Source organism: Diorhabda carinulata, chromosome 2 (genome assembly GCF_026250575.1).
Source record: "Diorhabda carinulata isolate Delta chromosome 2, icDioCari1.1, whole genome shotgun sequence".
Classification (NCBI taxonomy): domain Eukaryota; kingdom Metazoa; phylum Arthropoda; class Insecta; order Coleoptera; family Chrysomelidae; genus Diorhabda; species Diorhabda carinulata.
This window is the reverse complement of record NC_079461.1, coordinates 22,108,445-22,128,259: the sequence shown is the minus strand read 5'-3', so window position 1 is coordinate 22,128,259 and position 19,815 is coordinate 22,108,445. Positions and strand designations below refer to the sequence as shown.

The following is a 19,815-nucleotide window of genomic DNA, read 5'->3' as shown; positions in this document are numbered from 1 at the left end:
CATCTTCGTGTTTATCAAGATCTGAAGATTCGTCGTTCATATTCGCTACAGAATTAAATTTAGAGAAGGGTATATATTTGAGCCAGTCAAAGGGTTTTTCAGGATCTATCAATGCCATATTTACTTTTATTAATACTCAAATCAACCAATAAATAGATAGTACGAGGTTCTAAACGAATTTTCACAACGAAAAACACGTTTATTGGTATTGAATAGTACATGTTTGGAAAACTTAGACTTCGGTTGTGGAAAACATTCCTTCCAAGAGTTTCTCTAATACTGGAAAGAGATGGTAATCACCGGGGGATAAATCTGGGCTGTAAGACAGCATCCTATCCAGTTCTGCATTACTAATGGAAGTTTCAATCTTCCACGGCTACCAAGACAATGATGAACGTCGCCAAATCCCATCTAAAAGCGTTCCTAGCTTCAGCAGCTCTTTTATTAATAATCCTCGTATTTTGTACGGAATTTAAAGTATCAATAAAGAATTTATAATCATGGAAAAAATTGATCATCATCGTCTTAGATCAACTATTATAAAAGCTGAACTAGATGCTTCTTCTTTATAAACTATTGGGTATAAACGAGGAGGTAGGACCTGCGAGGACCAGATTCGTAGTAGTCGACCAAATGAGGTGATAACTTTAGAAATGTTGGAGAAAATCCACTGGATGATCGTCGATTGAAATTCATCTAAATTGGTAATCAATTCGTACTAAACTGTTCAGTTTTTTCTGGCCTGTGAAGTTTCTTAAATAAGTTTTTATTAGAGAAGATGAAGATCTATCAAAGGTGCAAATGTTTGGGGATGGAACCTCATTAGTAATAATGATAAAAGAAAAATTTGGACCTCTAAAATAGGCCAGTCAAGAAAAATATTTTAAACGTATGTTAAGTATCATGTATTTCATAGATCTTGAATTAATACAGAATGTAGTTTCTTTTCGAATGTATCAAATATTTCGGGCTGGCCTAGAAGAAGAACACCTGTTTGACGTCCATGCATATACACTGTATCGAATTGTATGCGTATCTGATGGAAGAAAGAAGAAAAAGAAGAGCTCGAAGGCATAGGTAACCTAGTGACCGCAGCCGGTCTGTTAGGGCACAGGGACGTATTTAGACCAAAATTTTTTCGCAAATATATAAGAAATAATAATTAAGTGGGTTATTGAGGATAAATATAAAGTTTAATATATGATTTAGATCACATAAAAGTAAATTAAAAGTTTATTTGCTTGTGGCACTTTTTTATAATAATAAGTTTACAAAAAATTAGAAAAAACAGAATGAGTTGAAAGAAATAAACTAACAAAAAATTGATACATACTTATAAGCAATGATCCGATAGAATTTTTTTACAATATTCAAAATTTCAGAAGATGTTTTTCTAAATACGGTCCTGTATTTTACTTGATGAAAACGATGAGGATGAACGGGCAAAAGAAGAAGAAATCATAAATGCAATCATGTTACCCAACCCATATTTTGGCATTTTTGTAAATTTCTATTATAAAAATTATTTAAATAAACACAAAATTATTAGATTTTCCTAATTTTACTAATTAAAATAATATAATATTTTCGTGGATTATCTAGTAAATGAGACAAAAAGACAACTGGAAGGACTCATCTAAGCTGTAATTGATAAAAAATCTCAACCCAATCAGGGCCTTTCTTAACCTGCAACTACAAACAAATCAAATTCATTGGATCGATAATTTCAAATATTAAAAATTGATTATTTAGCAAATAATGACAATTTTGATAGCTAATATTCTATTTCGATTCACGTACGAAGTTTACAAAGACAAATCACTATTGCAAAGAGGCTAAATTTTTGATGATTTGTATCAGCAGCCTTCGTTTTTGAATTATAAGTGGATAAAGTTTCAAAATAATTCAGCAAAAATAAGAATTAATTTCGATTTGCATGATTTCGTTTTATTTATATCCCAATTTTTGATTTGTTTATTCTTGATACATGATAGAATCTCAAGTAAATATACAGGGAAAACATAAATTAATACTTGAATACTGATTATATTAAATTAAATTAATTAACAGTGTATCTAAACGTCTTAATATCTTAGTGTATACCAGTACCCCGTAGGATTCGTAGAGGATGCAATATGCAGATTCTGTTATATACAGGACACATTATCTGGATGTGAGTTACATTTGGGAAAGGATGAAATAGAAGATGGAAATCTGTTGCAGCTAGAGCCGCACCAGGCTTGAAAGAACATAAACACAATAGTTGTTTTGATCCAACTTGAGTTGGATCAAAAATTGTTTGCCGCTCAAACTTATAGACGAGGCAAAACCCTTCACAAAATCTTCCAATTAATTAGATCAGTTTAGGGTAGTTATTCTCGGAATATATCGTTCTAAAGGTATTTATAAAATGTCAATTACGTAAAAAATCCGCATTCCAAGATATTTAGAAATTTATTTTCTGGCGCCTATGAATATTTTAACTAACGCGCGTTAGATCGTTGGAATATTCCAATCAATTAGCCGTGAAAGTGTTGATTTATTGTTAAATATTTTTATGTAAGAATACATATTAATAACAAAACAAATATTTGCGTGAAATCAACAGTTACATCGATTTAAAATTCGATTCCCAATGAACCAGACGCTCAGTAATTTTCAAATGAAAATTCATAAGACAAACATAAAACACTACATATATAAATTTCTCCTTAATTTCGATGCGTTCTCCTATAGGATGTGCACTCAAACACCCCAAAAAAGAGAACAGTCGAACAATACGTGCAGTGGAGTTTCATCTTAATCTTCGCATCTTGATCATTAAACATTTTGAGTGATAATTTTCGTCTTGAGGTTGATTTCTTTCTAATTGAAAGTCTCCCTGTACCGTAAATGGCTTGTTAGAGAAGATTTTGTTAACTTGTAACTTTTCTAAACCTTTTAATTTTAATCAAAATCTTCTAGAGTCCACATAAATTTGACGTAGTTATTCGTCGACATCTTCTTGATACAGTTTTGACCCTCTGGAGGTGATATCAGCTCTCCTGGGTGATTCGAAAATTGTTGATTGTCGCATCAGAAAAAATTATATTTTTTTCTCAGAGATACCATTTTTATAATAAGCTCTTCGGAATACCTCTTCATAAATGATCAAATAATCCGAGGGGGTTAAATCTAGCCAATAAGGTGTACGAGGTATCAATTCAAACTTTATGTAATTAATTTTGTCCATTGCAATAATGAATGTGTAAGCTGGTGTATTGTCTTCATAAAACAACATTTTCTTCTTAGCCGATTTGTTTAATTTCTTCGCTCAAACTGACGCCATGACTCTACCTGTAAATGAAACGGTCTTTGTCTTATTTGAAGCCGATTTTCCCTTTTCAGACTATTGTTTTGATTGTTTTTTTTTTGTTTCAGGTGTGAATTGCTGAATCCACGTTTCATAACACTTCACGATGCTGTTTCCGTTCGATTATAAGCAAACGCGACACCCATATAGCTCGCAGCGTCCAAATTTTCAGTTAATATGCGATTTACCTAATTTTTTCAAAATTTCTGGAGTCTTCACCTCATTTGGTCGACCACTGGTCTTCGCAGGTCGTACGACCTCGTTCAAACTTCCCTATCTCGCCCCAAAGTAGAACCCAGCGGTCTTTCAACCACTATTTTTGGTTTAGAAATCTAAGAGAATCATCTTCTCAGTTCTTCTTATCTGGTTCTGTAGTTGTAGAAGTTCACATTCGGCAGTTAGAAGCAGATTTAGATCAATATTAGAAGCCCTAATAGGATTCTGGTAACCTTATTTTTTTTGGTTTTCATTTATCTTCCTTGATACAGTTATCTAAGTGTCGAAAACAGAATTTGCTGCGGGTTTCACTTGTTAAATCACGTTATAAATATTCAAAAGGATTAAAAAAAATGTTATTAATACATTATGTCGATTTGAAGTTATGCAACGAATTTATTTGGTAGTTGTAACACATGTCTCTGGTATATTTTCAAAATTATCTAATTATTTTATTGAGAAGAAACATTTTAGTTATTTGAGATGAGAATGCGCCAACTCGGGTCAGGAATATTTCAGGTAAACGAAAAGGTAGTCCGACTACGTATTACACACTTGCAATTGGTTAAAATTCTACCCCCAACAATGCCACCACCCTTTGTCAAATTAAAATAATAAATTAGTTGCTCCGTTCTTCATTATTCACCCCCTATCAAGCCGCTTTCTATTACTATTGCTGGTAATTGATGATTTTCAATTTGAAAAACAGATATTACCAAAATTTGGCAAATATTCTTCATTTTACAAACAAAATCCCGAGCTGCGTAATCTTCCGTAACGAGTTGTCTAATCTTCATGACAACCACGATCATAGTTGAAATTTTATGGTGGTTGGCGCACGCCCAAAACGTCAAAAACGACACAATAAAAAAGTAAAAATAATTCATCATTGTCATGTCAATTTTTGAATGGAACGTATAAATCAAAAGTTTAAAAATTACTTCATCCTAAATATCAAAAAATATTCAATAGTTTCTATTTAAACAAATTTAAAAACATTTTCGATATCGAACGTCGATTTGAATATTGATTTTTAGATGTTATGAATTCAATAATTTTTTTAAAAGAAATAACATTTAAAACACCGCATTTCTTAACAAATTAATTCCTCGATGATAAATAGATAAGTATTAGAAAGCTCGGAAATATATTAGAAATAGTACACAGTAAGAAAATGACGAATTCGGTTCAAATAACTATATTATGTATCTGTTTTTTTTATATAAAATTAGGCTCAAATATAACCCTTCACCTCAACCCTAAAAATATTATTGGAACAAACCAGTTGTTAACCACCATCCCCTTTTACGAACGACCACTATTAGAAATCCACCCGCGATTGTATCCACTCACATAGCGTCAAATAACTTAAAATCAAACAGACACTATTTAATTAGATGAAAATAAAAAAAAAAACGAAGCTCACTGTAAGTCAAACAGCTGAGACTGCGGATCAAGTGAATGGGGTACACTCTGCTTGAGATCCAGTACCGACAATCTGATCGGTTCGTGAATGGAAATTAGATTTCAAGCCGGTGTTGCCACATGTTTCATATTTATTATTTGATTATAAAAAATCGAAAACGTAATATTTTTATATTTACGATAAAATTTAGACCAAAAATCAAAAAGACCCCACTCGATCTTTATAGAAATTGGGATTCTGAAACTAGGCGCAAGTAGTTTCGAATGGGTTCGAAACCCCAATCCCCCCCAATGATAGTTTGTCTCCACCCAAAACTACCCTCGAAGGGTCCGAGAGCATCTTAAGAGGAGAAGTGTCGGCTATTTATTTTCAAACTTGGCACAGTGATAATTCAAAGAAAACTATTCAAAAATCTTAAAGATAGTTTTGACGGGGTTGGGGGGATGTGATTTGAGGTTACATGTCCATTTAGATTTTCAATCAGCTTGCTTTGAACTATAATTGTGACTAGTTTCACAATTATCGTCCAAAATCAATTTATTTACTCCCATGGTAACTTCGAACAATTCAGGGGTAGTTTTAGGAGGGTTATGTTAGTTTTAGTGGGTTATGGAATTTCGTGTCGATTGAAACTTTCAATCAGCTTGATTTGCACTATCATTGTGTCAAGTTTCACAATTAATTATCGTCCAAAACCAATTTATTTACTCCCATGGTAACTTCGAACAATTTAGGGGTAGTTTTAGTAGGGTTGTGTTAGTTTTAGGGGGTTATGGAATTTCGTGTCTATTGAAACTTTCAATCAGCTTGATTTGCACTATCATTGTGTCTAGTTTCACAATTATCGTCCAAAACCAATTTATTTACTCCCATGGTAACTTCGAACAATTTAGGGGCAGTTTTAGGAGGGTTATATTAGTTTTAGGGGGTTATGGAATTTCGTGTCGATTGAAACTTTCAATCAGCTTGATTTGCACTATCATTGTGTCTAGTTTCACAATTAATTATCGTCCAAAACCAATTTATTTACTCCCATGGTAACTTCGAACAATTTAGGGGTAGTTTTAGGAGGGTTATATTAGTTTTAGGGGGTTATGGAATTTCGTATCGATTGAGACTTTCAATCAGCTTGATTTGAACTATCATAGTGTCTAGTTTCACAATTAATTATTTTCCAAAACCAATTCACTTATCCCTAGGGTAACTTCGGACAATTCAGGGGTGATTTTGGAGGGATTGGGGAGTTTTTGAGGTTTCAAACCTGTGGAGATTTTTAATCAACTATCATTGCAACAAGTTTCAGAATAACTGGTCGAGATTTCGGAAACATATTAAGGAATTTATGGTTGTTATATTTTTTTCATATTTTGTAATTTTGATTTTAATATGTCGAAAAAAAGAAAAGGGTTGACAACCATTTTTAAACATTTACTTCAATTTAAAAGATTTTTTGGATTTCATCAATTATTATATACCAAAAACTAATAACAAATTTTGTTATAATAAGATTTTTATAATTTATTTTTTACAATCTCTTTAATGACGTTTCATTTTGTAATCGTCTATCATTTTAAAATAAAGAGTACTATACACATTTCATATATTTCAATGATAAATCTATGTACGCGGCAACGCTGTATCACTGACCACGGTTTGCTGAGATGCATGCATAGTGACACATTTAGCGAACCCACATTTACGGTGAGTTTGGTTATGTTGCAGACAACAGACAGAGGCTGAGAAAACGATAAAACGTTGTGAACCGGAGCAGCACACCTTCCTTCGCATTTTTTAAATTGTAAATAATAATTTTCGTATACGAGGTGCGGCTAATAAATAACGAGACTGGTTATATAAAACGTTCCATTATATCGCAGCTATAACGGACTTAAATAGTTTGTGTCATATTTAAATCGCAATCAAAGTGTCAATAATGCTACTCTGGTTTGTCTACAAACATCGTATGCGTACTTTTTGTGTACCGGCGACACACGTTTAATTAGAGACATCCATTAATAAACTGAAATTAAGGTGAACGTGATATTTGAAAATAAAACTTTTTCTCGTAAATACATTTCGAAAAATTACTACTAATTGCTGTTCTGCTATATGCGGTTTTAAAGTTGAGAATAAAAAAGAAAAAATGTTTAATTTTTGTCTGTTTCTTGTGGTAAACTATCTAATTCAAGATATTTCTCAGTTCTAACATTCACCGCCTTGAATTTTTCTCATAACCTGATTCACATGTTAAATAATGACAATTCGGACAATACCACAAGATAAACATTTTCATTTTTTAGAGGTCAAGGATGTTTTTATTGTTCTCTAGTTAAAATTCTTATTTACGTTTCGTTTTTTTTTAAATTATAACTATATATACAGCATGTATACAAATTTCTAGTTTCAGTATCATCCATAAAAATATATTTTGTAGATTTCTTTTTATATTTTTTGGTTTCTTCGAAATACTGTACGATTTTTAATATTTCTCTCAATATAGGAATTAATTTTTATAAACAATGAATATACTGAGTGGATCGGAAAAGATAGATTAACCCGACTGAAATACGATTAATGTTGTTTAAATTATTGAAATAAATTATTTTTTTATAATCACATTTACGAGAATGATCCTGGCCTGACTTAGAGATGGCGGTAGTTTCTTGAAACCTACTACTGTCTATACAGTTTCAAATTTGAAGACGCCATGTTGTTTAGTATTTGTTTGGCAGCCATTTAACGAAAACACTTTATTGACATTTCACGACTAACTGGATCCTCAGCTCGTTTAATCTTTCCTGACGATGTCAGGACTATTTATACAAATAACTTTCGAAAGAGGTATCATTCAACTTTCCTTGCAATATAAATTTTTAAATGGCGTTTAAAAGTATTTTTATAAAATGTGTCCCCTTTGAATTCGATGTTTTTGAATGGTTACTTTGGGACAACGTTTATAAACAATTGATTATTTTTATAACAAGGACGTTAATTGATTCTTAAATTATACAAAGGATTAATGCATATTACGTGTATAAAGTTATTTAATTAATAATAAATCTGGTATTTATCATTTTTAATGTCAAGAAAAATAATTCCGTATTTGAATCATCTCAATAAACTAGAAGATCAACATATTGATTTTTGAAAATATATGTATGAAAAAAAATTGAAAATAAACATATTTACATATTTAGAATTATCATTTACTTAATTAACAATGTAAATATAGGTACCTGGAGGGGTCAAAAACGTCGTACGTGAGGTATCCCATTTTTCAAACGTTTTTGTTTTTTTTTTGGTAAAAAATTCACATATCAGAATTAATATGATCGAGTCGTTTGTTTCGTTCGAACTAAAATCAAAAACTGAAAATATATCTGTTCTCGAAATTCAAAAATAAGTTTTCCGTCGATGCCAATTTTACATTATAATAAAAGCTGAGCCAAATACTTGTAGCAGGTGTTTTACGATAATAATTTTTAATAAAAGTTTAACAATCCATCGTTGCTGTCTAATCTGCCGCCATTTCTTGTTTCCTAACGTTTCGTAACTTTTGTCTGGTTAATTTTTTTGATTTCCCACGTATATTTCTCTCGCTGGACGCCGTATCTTTGAAACGGATTATATTACAGCTTAAGGGAAAAAATAATAACAAAAATTGCTTCGAGAAACACATGGAAATTAATTTCAGCATTCGCGGTCCACCCACTAGATAAAGTTTTCGAAAATATAAAATTTAAAAGCAAAATTTTTCAAAATTTATCCAATTAAGTGGCACTTTATGTACAATAATCGAATTCTGCATATTTTTCATTTTACATTGCTTAGTCAATATCTTTAAATAAGAGATGGGGATGAGTGGGAAATTTGTTGAAACAACGCCTTATAGCACTCACGATACTAATTAAATTGCTTAGTATTTCTATATTTTTTATTAGTGGATAAAAGATTTTCAACATCGAGTTTATAAAAATCGACTGAGCAGAACCGGACTTACAAGCATTTTTTTCGTAACAAGATTCCCACTCTCCCCCACCTCTTATTTCAAATGGTAGATCAAAAATTCTAAAATGAAAAATGTGCAGAATTTGTTAAATAATTCGATTATCGTATATAACATATCCCTTAATTGGGTAAATTATCAAAAAATTTACTAAAAATAATTTCCACCTGTTTGTCGAGGTCACTTTTATCGCCCTGGAGATATAATATAAAATCCTATATACAGAAATTAACAAAGACAAAATGCTAAATATCAACGAAATCAAATTATTATTGCCCATTTTTTTATTTCTTTGGATTTGACCAGTAAAATCACTTATCCCTGTATATTCATAACAAAAAAATGACAATTAACTTTTCTATGGTAAACGGCTCTCGAACTATGACTAATTCAAATCATTTTTCCACTTTTAGTTAAAAATTTTTCATTTCATAATGTATTGTAACATAATCGATATCAAATTACAAAATTTTGTAGACCCCTATATATTAAAAATAAAAAATTGACTATTAACTCTGTCATTGTAAAGTAACATCAAACGGCCCTCGTACTGTGACTAATTTAAATCATTTTTCCACTTTTCTTAAAAATTTTTCATAAAAAATTGTTTTGAAACATCATCGATATCAAATTACAAAATTTTGCAAAAACCCCTGTATATTCAAAACAATAAATTTTGTCAAATTGCCAAGAATCATTCCAAGGTTATATCATTTGGCAAATAAACTGTGCTTATTTGAAATGATTCAACCCGATTACTCAAATTATATTCTACAACAGTTTAAATTTACTCACAAGCTAATTTATCTCATGTTAAACTCGTAAAAGATTTGCTTTCTATTATAAAACCCATCAACTTGTACTATAAAATTGTTAATAAATAGATTTTATAAGATATACTATTACCGATTAGTATGCAACCACCAATACGGTTGAACGCATTATTAGTTGCCTACGGTTCAACTTTATTGATGTAAATAAATAGATTTTGATAATACATGCATATGTAGTATGTAGTATGCAGTTGAGAACGTATAATTTTTTAGTTCCACATATTTTTATGTACGATGATTTATATGTATGTTGTAGCCGGTTTTGAAACCAGAAACTCATCAATGTAACAGTATCCGGACAGACAACTGAAAAATACAACACAGGAAGAAACCTAATTTAACCTTTCGTGACCCCATTTCTCAGGTTTAATCGGAATAAATAAACGTACTGGAAACTATTAACAAATTAGATATCCTCAATTGATATTATTTATCTATTTTTTTGAATATATAGTCGACTTACTTTGATTGAAAACCCTCAAATTCTTCTTGTTGTTCGCTGATAGAGGCCTCGAGGTCAAGATAAGATCCATAATCGCCATCTTTGTACAACTGAAGTGCCGCATCATCCAACTGTAACAGAATAAATCCTTATTATTTTTCATGAATAGTTCAATAAATTTTGTATTTATAGTTATTTCGTACATGAGCGCACATACATAAATTATAAAGAGGGATACACTTTTTATACTCTTTTTCCATTTACATTGATTCATGTTGTATTTAAAATTCTTCTTTTCAAACGTCAGACGTGGATATGCCTTTTATGTATTTATAAACAGATAACCGACAAATATTTATAATTAATTAATACTTTTAGAAAAATACGTTAATAATTATATGTTATAAAGGAAAAGTGTGGTTCTGTCAATAAAATAATTTGTCGATGGTGTTTGATATTTATGACGTAATAGTTCTGGGTCATAGAACTAAAACTTTTTCACCTTTGACGTTTATAATTATGATCCTAAATAGGATATTTATATTTCGATAACGGCACTATGGACTATAGTAATGATACCAGCAATTAAACGGAAATAAAATAAATACCTATTTCATATTACTGTCAATTATTCAAATTATTCAACGCAAATAGCAATCATTATTCAATCTCAATAGTGACAATCCAACCTAACCTAACTAAATTTGCATAGCATCTTTAGATTCGGTATAATTCAACGAAACCGTTCGAAATATTAATGGATGTCGTAATTCTGTAATATTTACGACGTCACGTAACATATTATGGTAATGTTGGCCGTTGTCGACTACTTCTCGCCGCATGACGTGGGCTTGACAATATTTATTTGTAATTATTACCATAAAAACTTCTCCGCGAGAAAACTGTGAAATATGAGTCTAGAAAATAACGTATCAAAAATCTAGTTAAGAACTAATCTGAATATTAGTGAAAATATTTTAAAAAATACGATGATTGTAAAAATGATTTACAAGTTCAAACAAATATTAATCTAATAACTGTAGTTCTTAGCGGATGACCCTCGTAACATCATTTAAATTCGGATTCGAAATAGGGCGCTTACATTTGATTGTTTATTACTTTGTGATGTAAAAACAATTACATGTCAAATCTTACATGATTGTTATAAACCACTGATTTACTGCTACCATAAATAGATATTTGATTTATGTTCTAAGAATTTAATCGATTAAAGAGTTATTGTGTATGAGAATGTGTCATTTGATTGATTCACTTCTAGTTTGTTGAAAACATAATTTGATTGACACAATTTCGGATCATAAATAGGAGATAAACATTTTTATTGTATCCAGAGAGAATGAGTTTCAATCCTAACAAATGTATTTCAAGGTAATTCATTTCTGTAAGTTTGTGACTGTTTGAAAATAGATTGTACTAAATATACATTCTAAAACGAAAATAAAAACGTTCTCTAACTTGACATGAACATTCTTATTGTTAATATTAATTTAACGTTAAATAATTCTAATAATTATAATATGAAAATATTGAAAAATATTTCAGTATTGTGAATTTGTGACTGTGTCACCCTAGAGTAATTTTTGCGTACTGTTGCCATAATTCATTCGAAAAACCAAAAGGAATAGGATATACTGGTAATAAATGTAATGAAAATATATAAAGATATTTTGGTAATGTGAGTTTTTGACTATATGACTTTAGAAAAGTCTTTAGCAAAAAATCTGTAGATCAATTCGATTAAATTGTGACTATTTGAATCTAGCTGGCGACCTATTGCCATAATTTCATATTATAACACAAAATAGCTCCTAAATACGATATTCTTAGAGTCTATATTCGTATATATAAAACTTGATTTGAATAAAATAGTTTCCATCCTATCAACATAGTTGTTTGTGGTTCTCAGAGATAAGACTATGAAGAAAAAAAATCTAAACAAAAAGGCAAAACAATGTATCTTGAATTCTTCTTATCTCTTACAACCACTGAGAGTACAATTATATAAACCCCTGAAGCGTTAATTGGTCTTAAACTAAGATAGGGAACAGTAAACAGTAAAGAGACTGACAGATTAATTCCACCAAAAGGAAATTGTTAAAACAATTATATATACATATATAAGTAGTTCAAAAATATCTTTGTAGTGACACCCAGGGCAAAAAAATGAAGATTAAAGCTTTATAAACATTAAAATTATTATTAGGAATTATTATCGTTGTAATAAGTACTACGAATAAGAATCAGTTTTTTATTTTTGGTGGAATATTTCGAAGGAGAGTACTGAGCAATAACAAATAAAATCAAATGGTGAATTTATAGTTGAGAGTGAAATATTTACTAAAGAAAATTCTCCATTAACTACTTTTATGCTTCGAATTAAATACCTTCGGGGTGGGTACGAGATTCACCAGTGTCGGGTATATTAAATTATTTAAATTTCTTAGACCTTTTGATACGTTTATGTTTCTAAATAGTCTTGATTTTAGGTCTCTTCCTATTTAATATTAAATTATTTATCCACTAGAAAATCAGTGGCGTACAAATGAAATTTCGATAATGTCCAATTTATAAACGGGTCGAGTTCATTTTTTTTCACACCTGTAACAACCGTGGTCCAACAAGATCCAATTTCAAAAGGTGTTAATGGTAAAAAAAGTCGAATAGAAAAAATTAAAATGAGATTCTTATTAAAAATATTTTTGTGCGACACCTCTTTGCACGTGATCATCGTTCTGATTCGATTCGAGTTAATAAAGCGTTTAAATTTCTTTGAAATATTACAATATAGTTTGATATTGAATGTACTCTTTAAAGAGTTAATGCGGCTTACCACTTTCACCTAACCTCAATGTCCTTCAGGAGACCGTTGACTTCGACTTATTCACATCGGTCCAGTACATAGGCGTACGGAAAAAAATCGATCATTCAGTGAAACATTTTTCAAATAGTTATTTTAAAGAAAAATTATGATAAAAATTATTATTTAACCTAATCAAATGTAGTTTAATCTATCACATCCGGGACATAGTGTATACATAAATTGAGAATAGATACCATTTCAAATCCCACAGTACCTCTATAATATAAACAATTGATTTTATTATGAGAATACGGTTTGTTCAAATCTCACACATTATACTAATTAGTCTGGCAACAGCGCATCTAACTAGAATGCTTATGCAGGTTAGTTGAGATAAAGATGGCGCTAGCAGAAAAGTAACGTCAGAGTATTAAAAAATGTCAACACGTTCTTTTGCTACTATTTTTTAAATTTTATCAATATAGACTGTAATTTTTAACTAAGAAACTAAATTCCTGTTCAACGGAAATGAAATAATTATTTTCTTCATTTGCATTTATTCATTTTTTCTTTAGTGGATTCACTCAGCATGACGTTCCCACGCGTTGGTATTGGAGAAATAATTATAGAAAGGTAGGACTCAGGGAAACCCTTCGGACAACAACAAAAAAAGTATTCTCCACGATATTATGTTGATGGTTTTGTTTAAATCGCCGTAAAAATTTTAATAGATTCGAGATATTATGTATTCATTGTTGTCTGCTCGACGACCCGTATTATTTCGATGTCGTGGGTTAAAACATAATATAAAAAGTAAAGCGTGTCTTTTTGCTTCGTATTTTCTTCACAAAAAAGTAAATAAATATTATACCGTGATAAAAATATCTATTTTAATATATTCATAGCGTTTAAAATTAGTTTTAAAACAATGATGATACAGAAAATATTTATTATATACTACATTTTCGAACAGTGAAAATAACTGTTCACAAATTCCATCCCATCTCTACAGTAACAGTATAATATTCTTTGTTTGAGACCCCTTAGTGTGAAGAATAGTTTGTTGAACATCGTCCGACTGTATATTTCGTAATACAACTGGAGTAAACCGTGACAAAAATATTTGTGTATCAATATTTGATATTAAACTCACGTTTCACTTCCTTTACCTCTCTTCCCATAATATTACGAACGAAACGACGTTAGAACGTAAAGACAATTAGATATTTTGGAAGCTGAGAGCAATAACCTTCTATAAAATATTAAATTTTCATTATATAACCATTATACTTATAATTATTTTAAAGGACAATAAACTATTAAAAGTCGTTTGATTTTATTAAATCGATTATTCAACTGTTTTATATAAGTACAAATAAAGTGTGGTTATGTTCATCTTTACTAGAATATGTAGGTATATCGAAATTATTGTAGTTTTTTGTGGAATTCACAAACAATGAAAATGAAGTTCATCAGATAATATAAAAAAATATTTCTTTGTGATTTAAAAGATAACAAAAATAAGTAATTTCATTTGAGTGCTTTTAGTAAACAATGCTACTGGTCTCGTACCTGTGAAAACCAAGCTACGTTGAACTATAGGTTATTCAAAGTCACGTGATTTTAACGTCTCGACCATTTTGTGCGTAAAGCAAATAAATATAATTTTAAAATAAGGGACAAATAAATCTATGGTTTTTTTATGTATAAGTTACTAAGATATCTATTTTAAGTAAACTGAATAGAAAATATCTTTATAGAAAAAAGTTTTGTTCAGATTACAAATATATAGATCGCTAAATCTGGCCACAAAATATACTATTACATCTATTTTTACATAAATCTACTTTCAAAATCTGGTTAATACGTGTCTGTCCTACGCGAAAAATGGCGGACATAGATTATAAACTAACGATCGGTTTTTAGGTTACAATTGGTTATAAATAAATTCTTGGTTTTCACCAATGAATATCCCGATTACGATTCCCGAAAAGTTTTCTTGAAGACGTTCAATTCGGTTTCTCAAGTATTTATTTTTGTTGATAAAGGTATTATTCGAATTATTATATAGTTTCATCGTTTTTTTATCACATTACTTTTTTTTTCAGTGTATAATATTTTACGTTAAATCTTATTGTTTATTTTGTGATATTTTTATAGAAATATTGACAAAACGGTTGCGTCAAAGCTTGGAAATTTATAATTAAAATTAGTCATGTGCTATTTTCAAATTTAGTTTAGATAGGTGCACCTATGGATCCGATCGTATAGTACAGACAATAAAACGAAAAAGTATTTTCGGTTCTGGTCAACTTTACGTAACCAGTCTCGTTATTTAATAGCCAGACCTCGTAGTATAGACACTGGAAGAAAAATCAAATTTGAAGAAAATGATTTAAGGTGTTTTTGATTAGAGTTTTATGGAGATAAATTTTTTGGAGTTGGGAACTCTGTAATATAGTGTATTAGTGTTTGATTTGTTACCTTTTATAACTGACCAATATTCCTAATTCTTGAATTTACTACTTTTCTGACGATTTTTTTATATTTCTTGTTCTTTTTCGATTATTTAACTTATTGTAATAAAATATTCCGTCTACGTGTAGTTTTTTATTTTTATTTTTGTAATAATTTGACTGGTCTATTATACCGGACATCGACCCTTTTACTTTTTGAAGTCACCAAATTCTATTTATAAACATACATTCGACAGTCCGTGAAAAAATATGTTTTCTTGATGCACCTGTTCGTTCTCGTTAATAATTGCAATTTGGTTCCTATATAAAATTAGGTTCAGACGTATTCTTAATACATTTCATTGGAAAAAATTAAAATCTAAATTGATAGGCATCATGAATAATCTACCACTACACCAACACTCACAATTATACTGTTTCGATAAGTAAATTATCGTCTTCAGAGACGGCGAACCTCAGTTTATTTTCACACCGAATATTGACTGTTTTTTTTTGCTTTTATTAGTAATTTCATTGGTAAATTATTTTATATATTCTAGCACGTAAAATTTTTTTGTTCTTGCTTTTAAAATCGATTTTTATCAATAACATTATGAACAGATGTCGATTTCGTATTGCCATATTTTCTTAAAGAGAAATTGTCCTCTTTGAATTATATTTTTTTTTTGATAAAAATTTGAAATCGTTTACCGCATTAATTATATGGTATTAACATCAATATATTACCATGTTATTGTTAAATATCTTAACAACAAAAACCGGATTGAATTTTTTTATTTTTAGAAGGTCTTAATGCATTTTAGATAAAGATCATACATATTTTTTTGAAAATAACTTTCCCTTAAATAACTTTCCAATGAAATAATAATTATACCTACAGAATTTTTTTATATAAAACATGAAAACAACCAACTTTCTATTATCTATTATTGTAATTTCAAATTGAACATAATCGAATTTTTTTTTAATTTTTCTTTCAGTAGGATCATGTCCAGATTCTTTATAAATTGGTCTATTCAATGAGCTCCGCCTGTTTTCGGTCTTTAACCCACCTCACCACATCCTGAATTCAGAAACGAGGCCAGACCACGAGACACAAGACTATAAAAAACTATAAAAAACGAGGCCAGAAACATCCAAATAAGGCAAGTAATATCAGAAACAAGGCCAGAAACATCAGAAACAAGGCTAGTAACATCAAAAACGAGGCCAGACCATGAGAAACAAGACTAGGAAGATAAAAACGAGACCAGAACATCAAAAACGAGGCCAGAAATATCAAAATAAGGCAAGTAATATCAGAAACGAGGCCAGAAACATCGGAAACGAGGCTAGGAACATCAAAAACGAGATCAGAAACATTAGAAACGAGACCAGAAACATCAGAAACGAGGATAGGAATATCAAAAACGAGACCAGAAATATCAGAAACGAGGCCAGAGACATAAAAAATGAGGCCACACCATGAGAAACAAGACTAGGAAGATTAAAAACGAGGCCAGAATATCAAAAAAGGGGGCAGAATATCAAATACGAGGCCAGAAACATCGGAAACGGGGCTAGGAACATCAAAAACAAGACCAGAAACATCAGAAATGAGGCTAGGAACATCAAAAACGAGATCAGAAACATTAGAAAACTTCATTCATTCAACATTCAACCTTCTCTTAACCTCCAGCTTCTTTCAATTGGTCTGTCCAATGAGCTCCGCCTGTTTTTTGCCCAAATGTTTTCTTTTGACATTATTTCCACAACCTCGTTTTCGTTCTCACCTCACATCCTGAATTCATCTCTTAGGTTCACTTCCTCGAACCACATCCTGAATTCCTAGTTCTTTTCTAATATCCTGATTTTTCATTCTACTTCTAGGTTCACGTCCTCATCGTCCTCATTGGTTTTTATCGTTTTAATTTCAGTTACGGCTTTTGTTAGCAACAACAAATTTTAAATTATCATTTCCTAGGTATTAGCTCGTCTTCTTCTTCTTCTTTTTCATAATATATCTAGCTCCATCTTCGATATCTGTTTCGTGATTGACTTCTACTTCGTGTTCCAAGTGCGTAAGTTGTTGACGTTGACAGCTGTACTACAAAATCCGCGCATGTCAATTTTTTTAATGGCGTCGAATCTCGTATGAAACGTTTAAATGCTTGGCAAGTCAAGATGAATGTACTTGCAACAAATACAGATGTTAGCGTATGTTTACGTTCCGTTCCCTTTCTTTTTATTTATATTTTATTTAGATATATGTCGAGACAAACAGCTAACACAACTTGAACGTCGATGTCCGCCGTGTTTACCTTCACATCTTGCTTGTTCCGAACACGCTAAAGGGTGTAAAAGCGTTTGTGAACGTTCCCCAAATGTCAACAATTGTATTTGACAGATTTGTTGAAATAATAAGGTTTGTAGTTTATTGACATTGACATATTCTTTATAACTATACTCCGACTAAGAGAGGTCGCCATCTTTGTCAACGCAAATTTCAGCGTCGTTTGTTCCCACACAAAAACTGTACGCATACTTTATGAATGAAGTTAGTACAATCGATTGTTCTACTTGTACTTCCTTTCTAGTATTAAAAATTATCGTGACTAGAACATTGATTAGGTCAAAAACCGGATCGGTTAATTCACAAGATCTTAATAATGGCATCCTACTGAAATAAATCTCGTTCTTGAACAGGTAACTGAGTGTACTTTTAGTTTTATAGGTCAGACAAGCGGTATTTATGTAAATGACAACGTTTACATAAAATATGGATACATTTATAACATGTAGACCGTTTTCCCTATTTTTGAACTAAATTATTTTTATAATACCGAAAATAAAACTTCTAAATTTTCGTATCCGCTACCGAAATTTAGTATCAAGTTTCCGTATGAAGGTAATTATAGTTTTCATGAATTCATACGTTCAAAATCTTTAAAACTCTGTCAGGCAAAACAGAAAAAAATACAAGTATATATATAGAAACAGAAATAAGGCCAAAACCATCAAAAACATCATAAATAAAGCCAGAAACATCAAAAACAAGTCCAAAAACATCAGAAACAAGGCCAGAAACATCAGAAACACCGGGAACAAGGCCAAAACCATCAAAAACGAGGCTAGAAACATCAGAAACAAGGCCAAAGCCATCAAAAACAAGGCCAGAAGCATCAGAAACAAGGCCAAAGCCATCAAAAACAAGGCCTGAAACATCATAAACAACAAAAACAAGCCCAGAAACATCAGAAACACGGCCAGAAAGAACGGAAACAAGGTCAGAAACATCGGAAACAAGCCAGAAACATTAAAAACAAGACCAGAAACATCAGAAACATGAGAAACAAGTCCAGAAAGACCGGCTTCCAACGTTGGACGCTGGTATGATTGGACTCATCGTGTGGTCTTAGTACGCATGTCATTCGACGAATGTTTTGCTTCTAACGTTGGCTATGGAAAGTCGGTACAACCACACACGCTGTTGCATGATAACTTCTTTACCAAGTTTGCATTTCTTTAAATAAGGTTACAGAATTCGTCCAAAGTTCAACCGTACGTTGAAAGGTGAATATTGGGAGTAAACGTTGTCCGCATCGTGTAGTACCCGCTTTAAAGTATTATTTTTCTAGTTTACAATAATCCATAATCGATATTCCATTTCAAGTTTTTCGCTAACATTTTTTGAGTTAAAATTTTTTTTAGGAGTTTAATTTGCTATTTATTTTCAAACTTTTATCATTTTTTGGGTTCGTTTTTCGTTTGCACCCACATGGTGACTTAAAAATATAATTTATAGTCATGTGTTCATTGAGAGCGATGATTTACTATTGAATCGATTTATTTTGGTCTAAAATATCGATAAACTTATCTACAGACAACTCACGTATCTTATATTAGAGTTGTTTAAATTATCATACATTGTTTCGTGCTTATAATTAATTCAGTACCTACTCTTTTACGTATTCTACGCATGTCTACCTTAGAATTAATATAAAGAGAGAGAGATATACAGAGCGTATATGTAAATAGAATTCGGTTATGAATTCCCTACCACTAGAAAATTTATCCAATCAGCATAGAGTAGAGAGAGATAAAGAGTGTTATACCGATATTCACGAAACAGGCACGCGCCATCTCCCTAGTACAAAGTGACGTCACATTGAAATCAAAATGTGAAGTATAATGTGTTATAAAATTGATTTTGATTTCAAAAATAGTGGTGGAAGTAAACTTTTTGTTTTCCACTCAGTGACT

The 19,815-nt window shown here is 30.8% G+C and overlaps 1 protein-coding gene across 13 annotated transcripts in view; it reads right to left on the bottom strand.

Moving 5' to 3' along the window:
* The window catches only part of LOC130904129 (FH1/FH2 domain-containing protein 3), a 67,770-nt gene that overhangs the window by 16,638 nt on the left and 31,317 nt on the right, over positions 1-19,815 (bottom strand). For 10 of the 13 annotated variants that reach the window (XM_057816706.1, XM_057816705.1, XM_057816704.1 and 7 more), the window contains one exon: positions 10,297-10,406. In XM_057816706.1, coding sequence (XP_057672689.1) covers positions 10,297-10,406 — 110 coding nt within the window. Of the gene's footprint in view, positions 1-8,230; positions 8,371-10,296; positions 10,407-19,815 lie in introns of those variants that run through there. The other 3 variants (XM_057816713.1, XM_057816715.1, XM_057816714.1) reach the window with 1 other exon arrangement.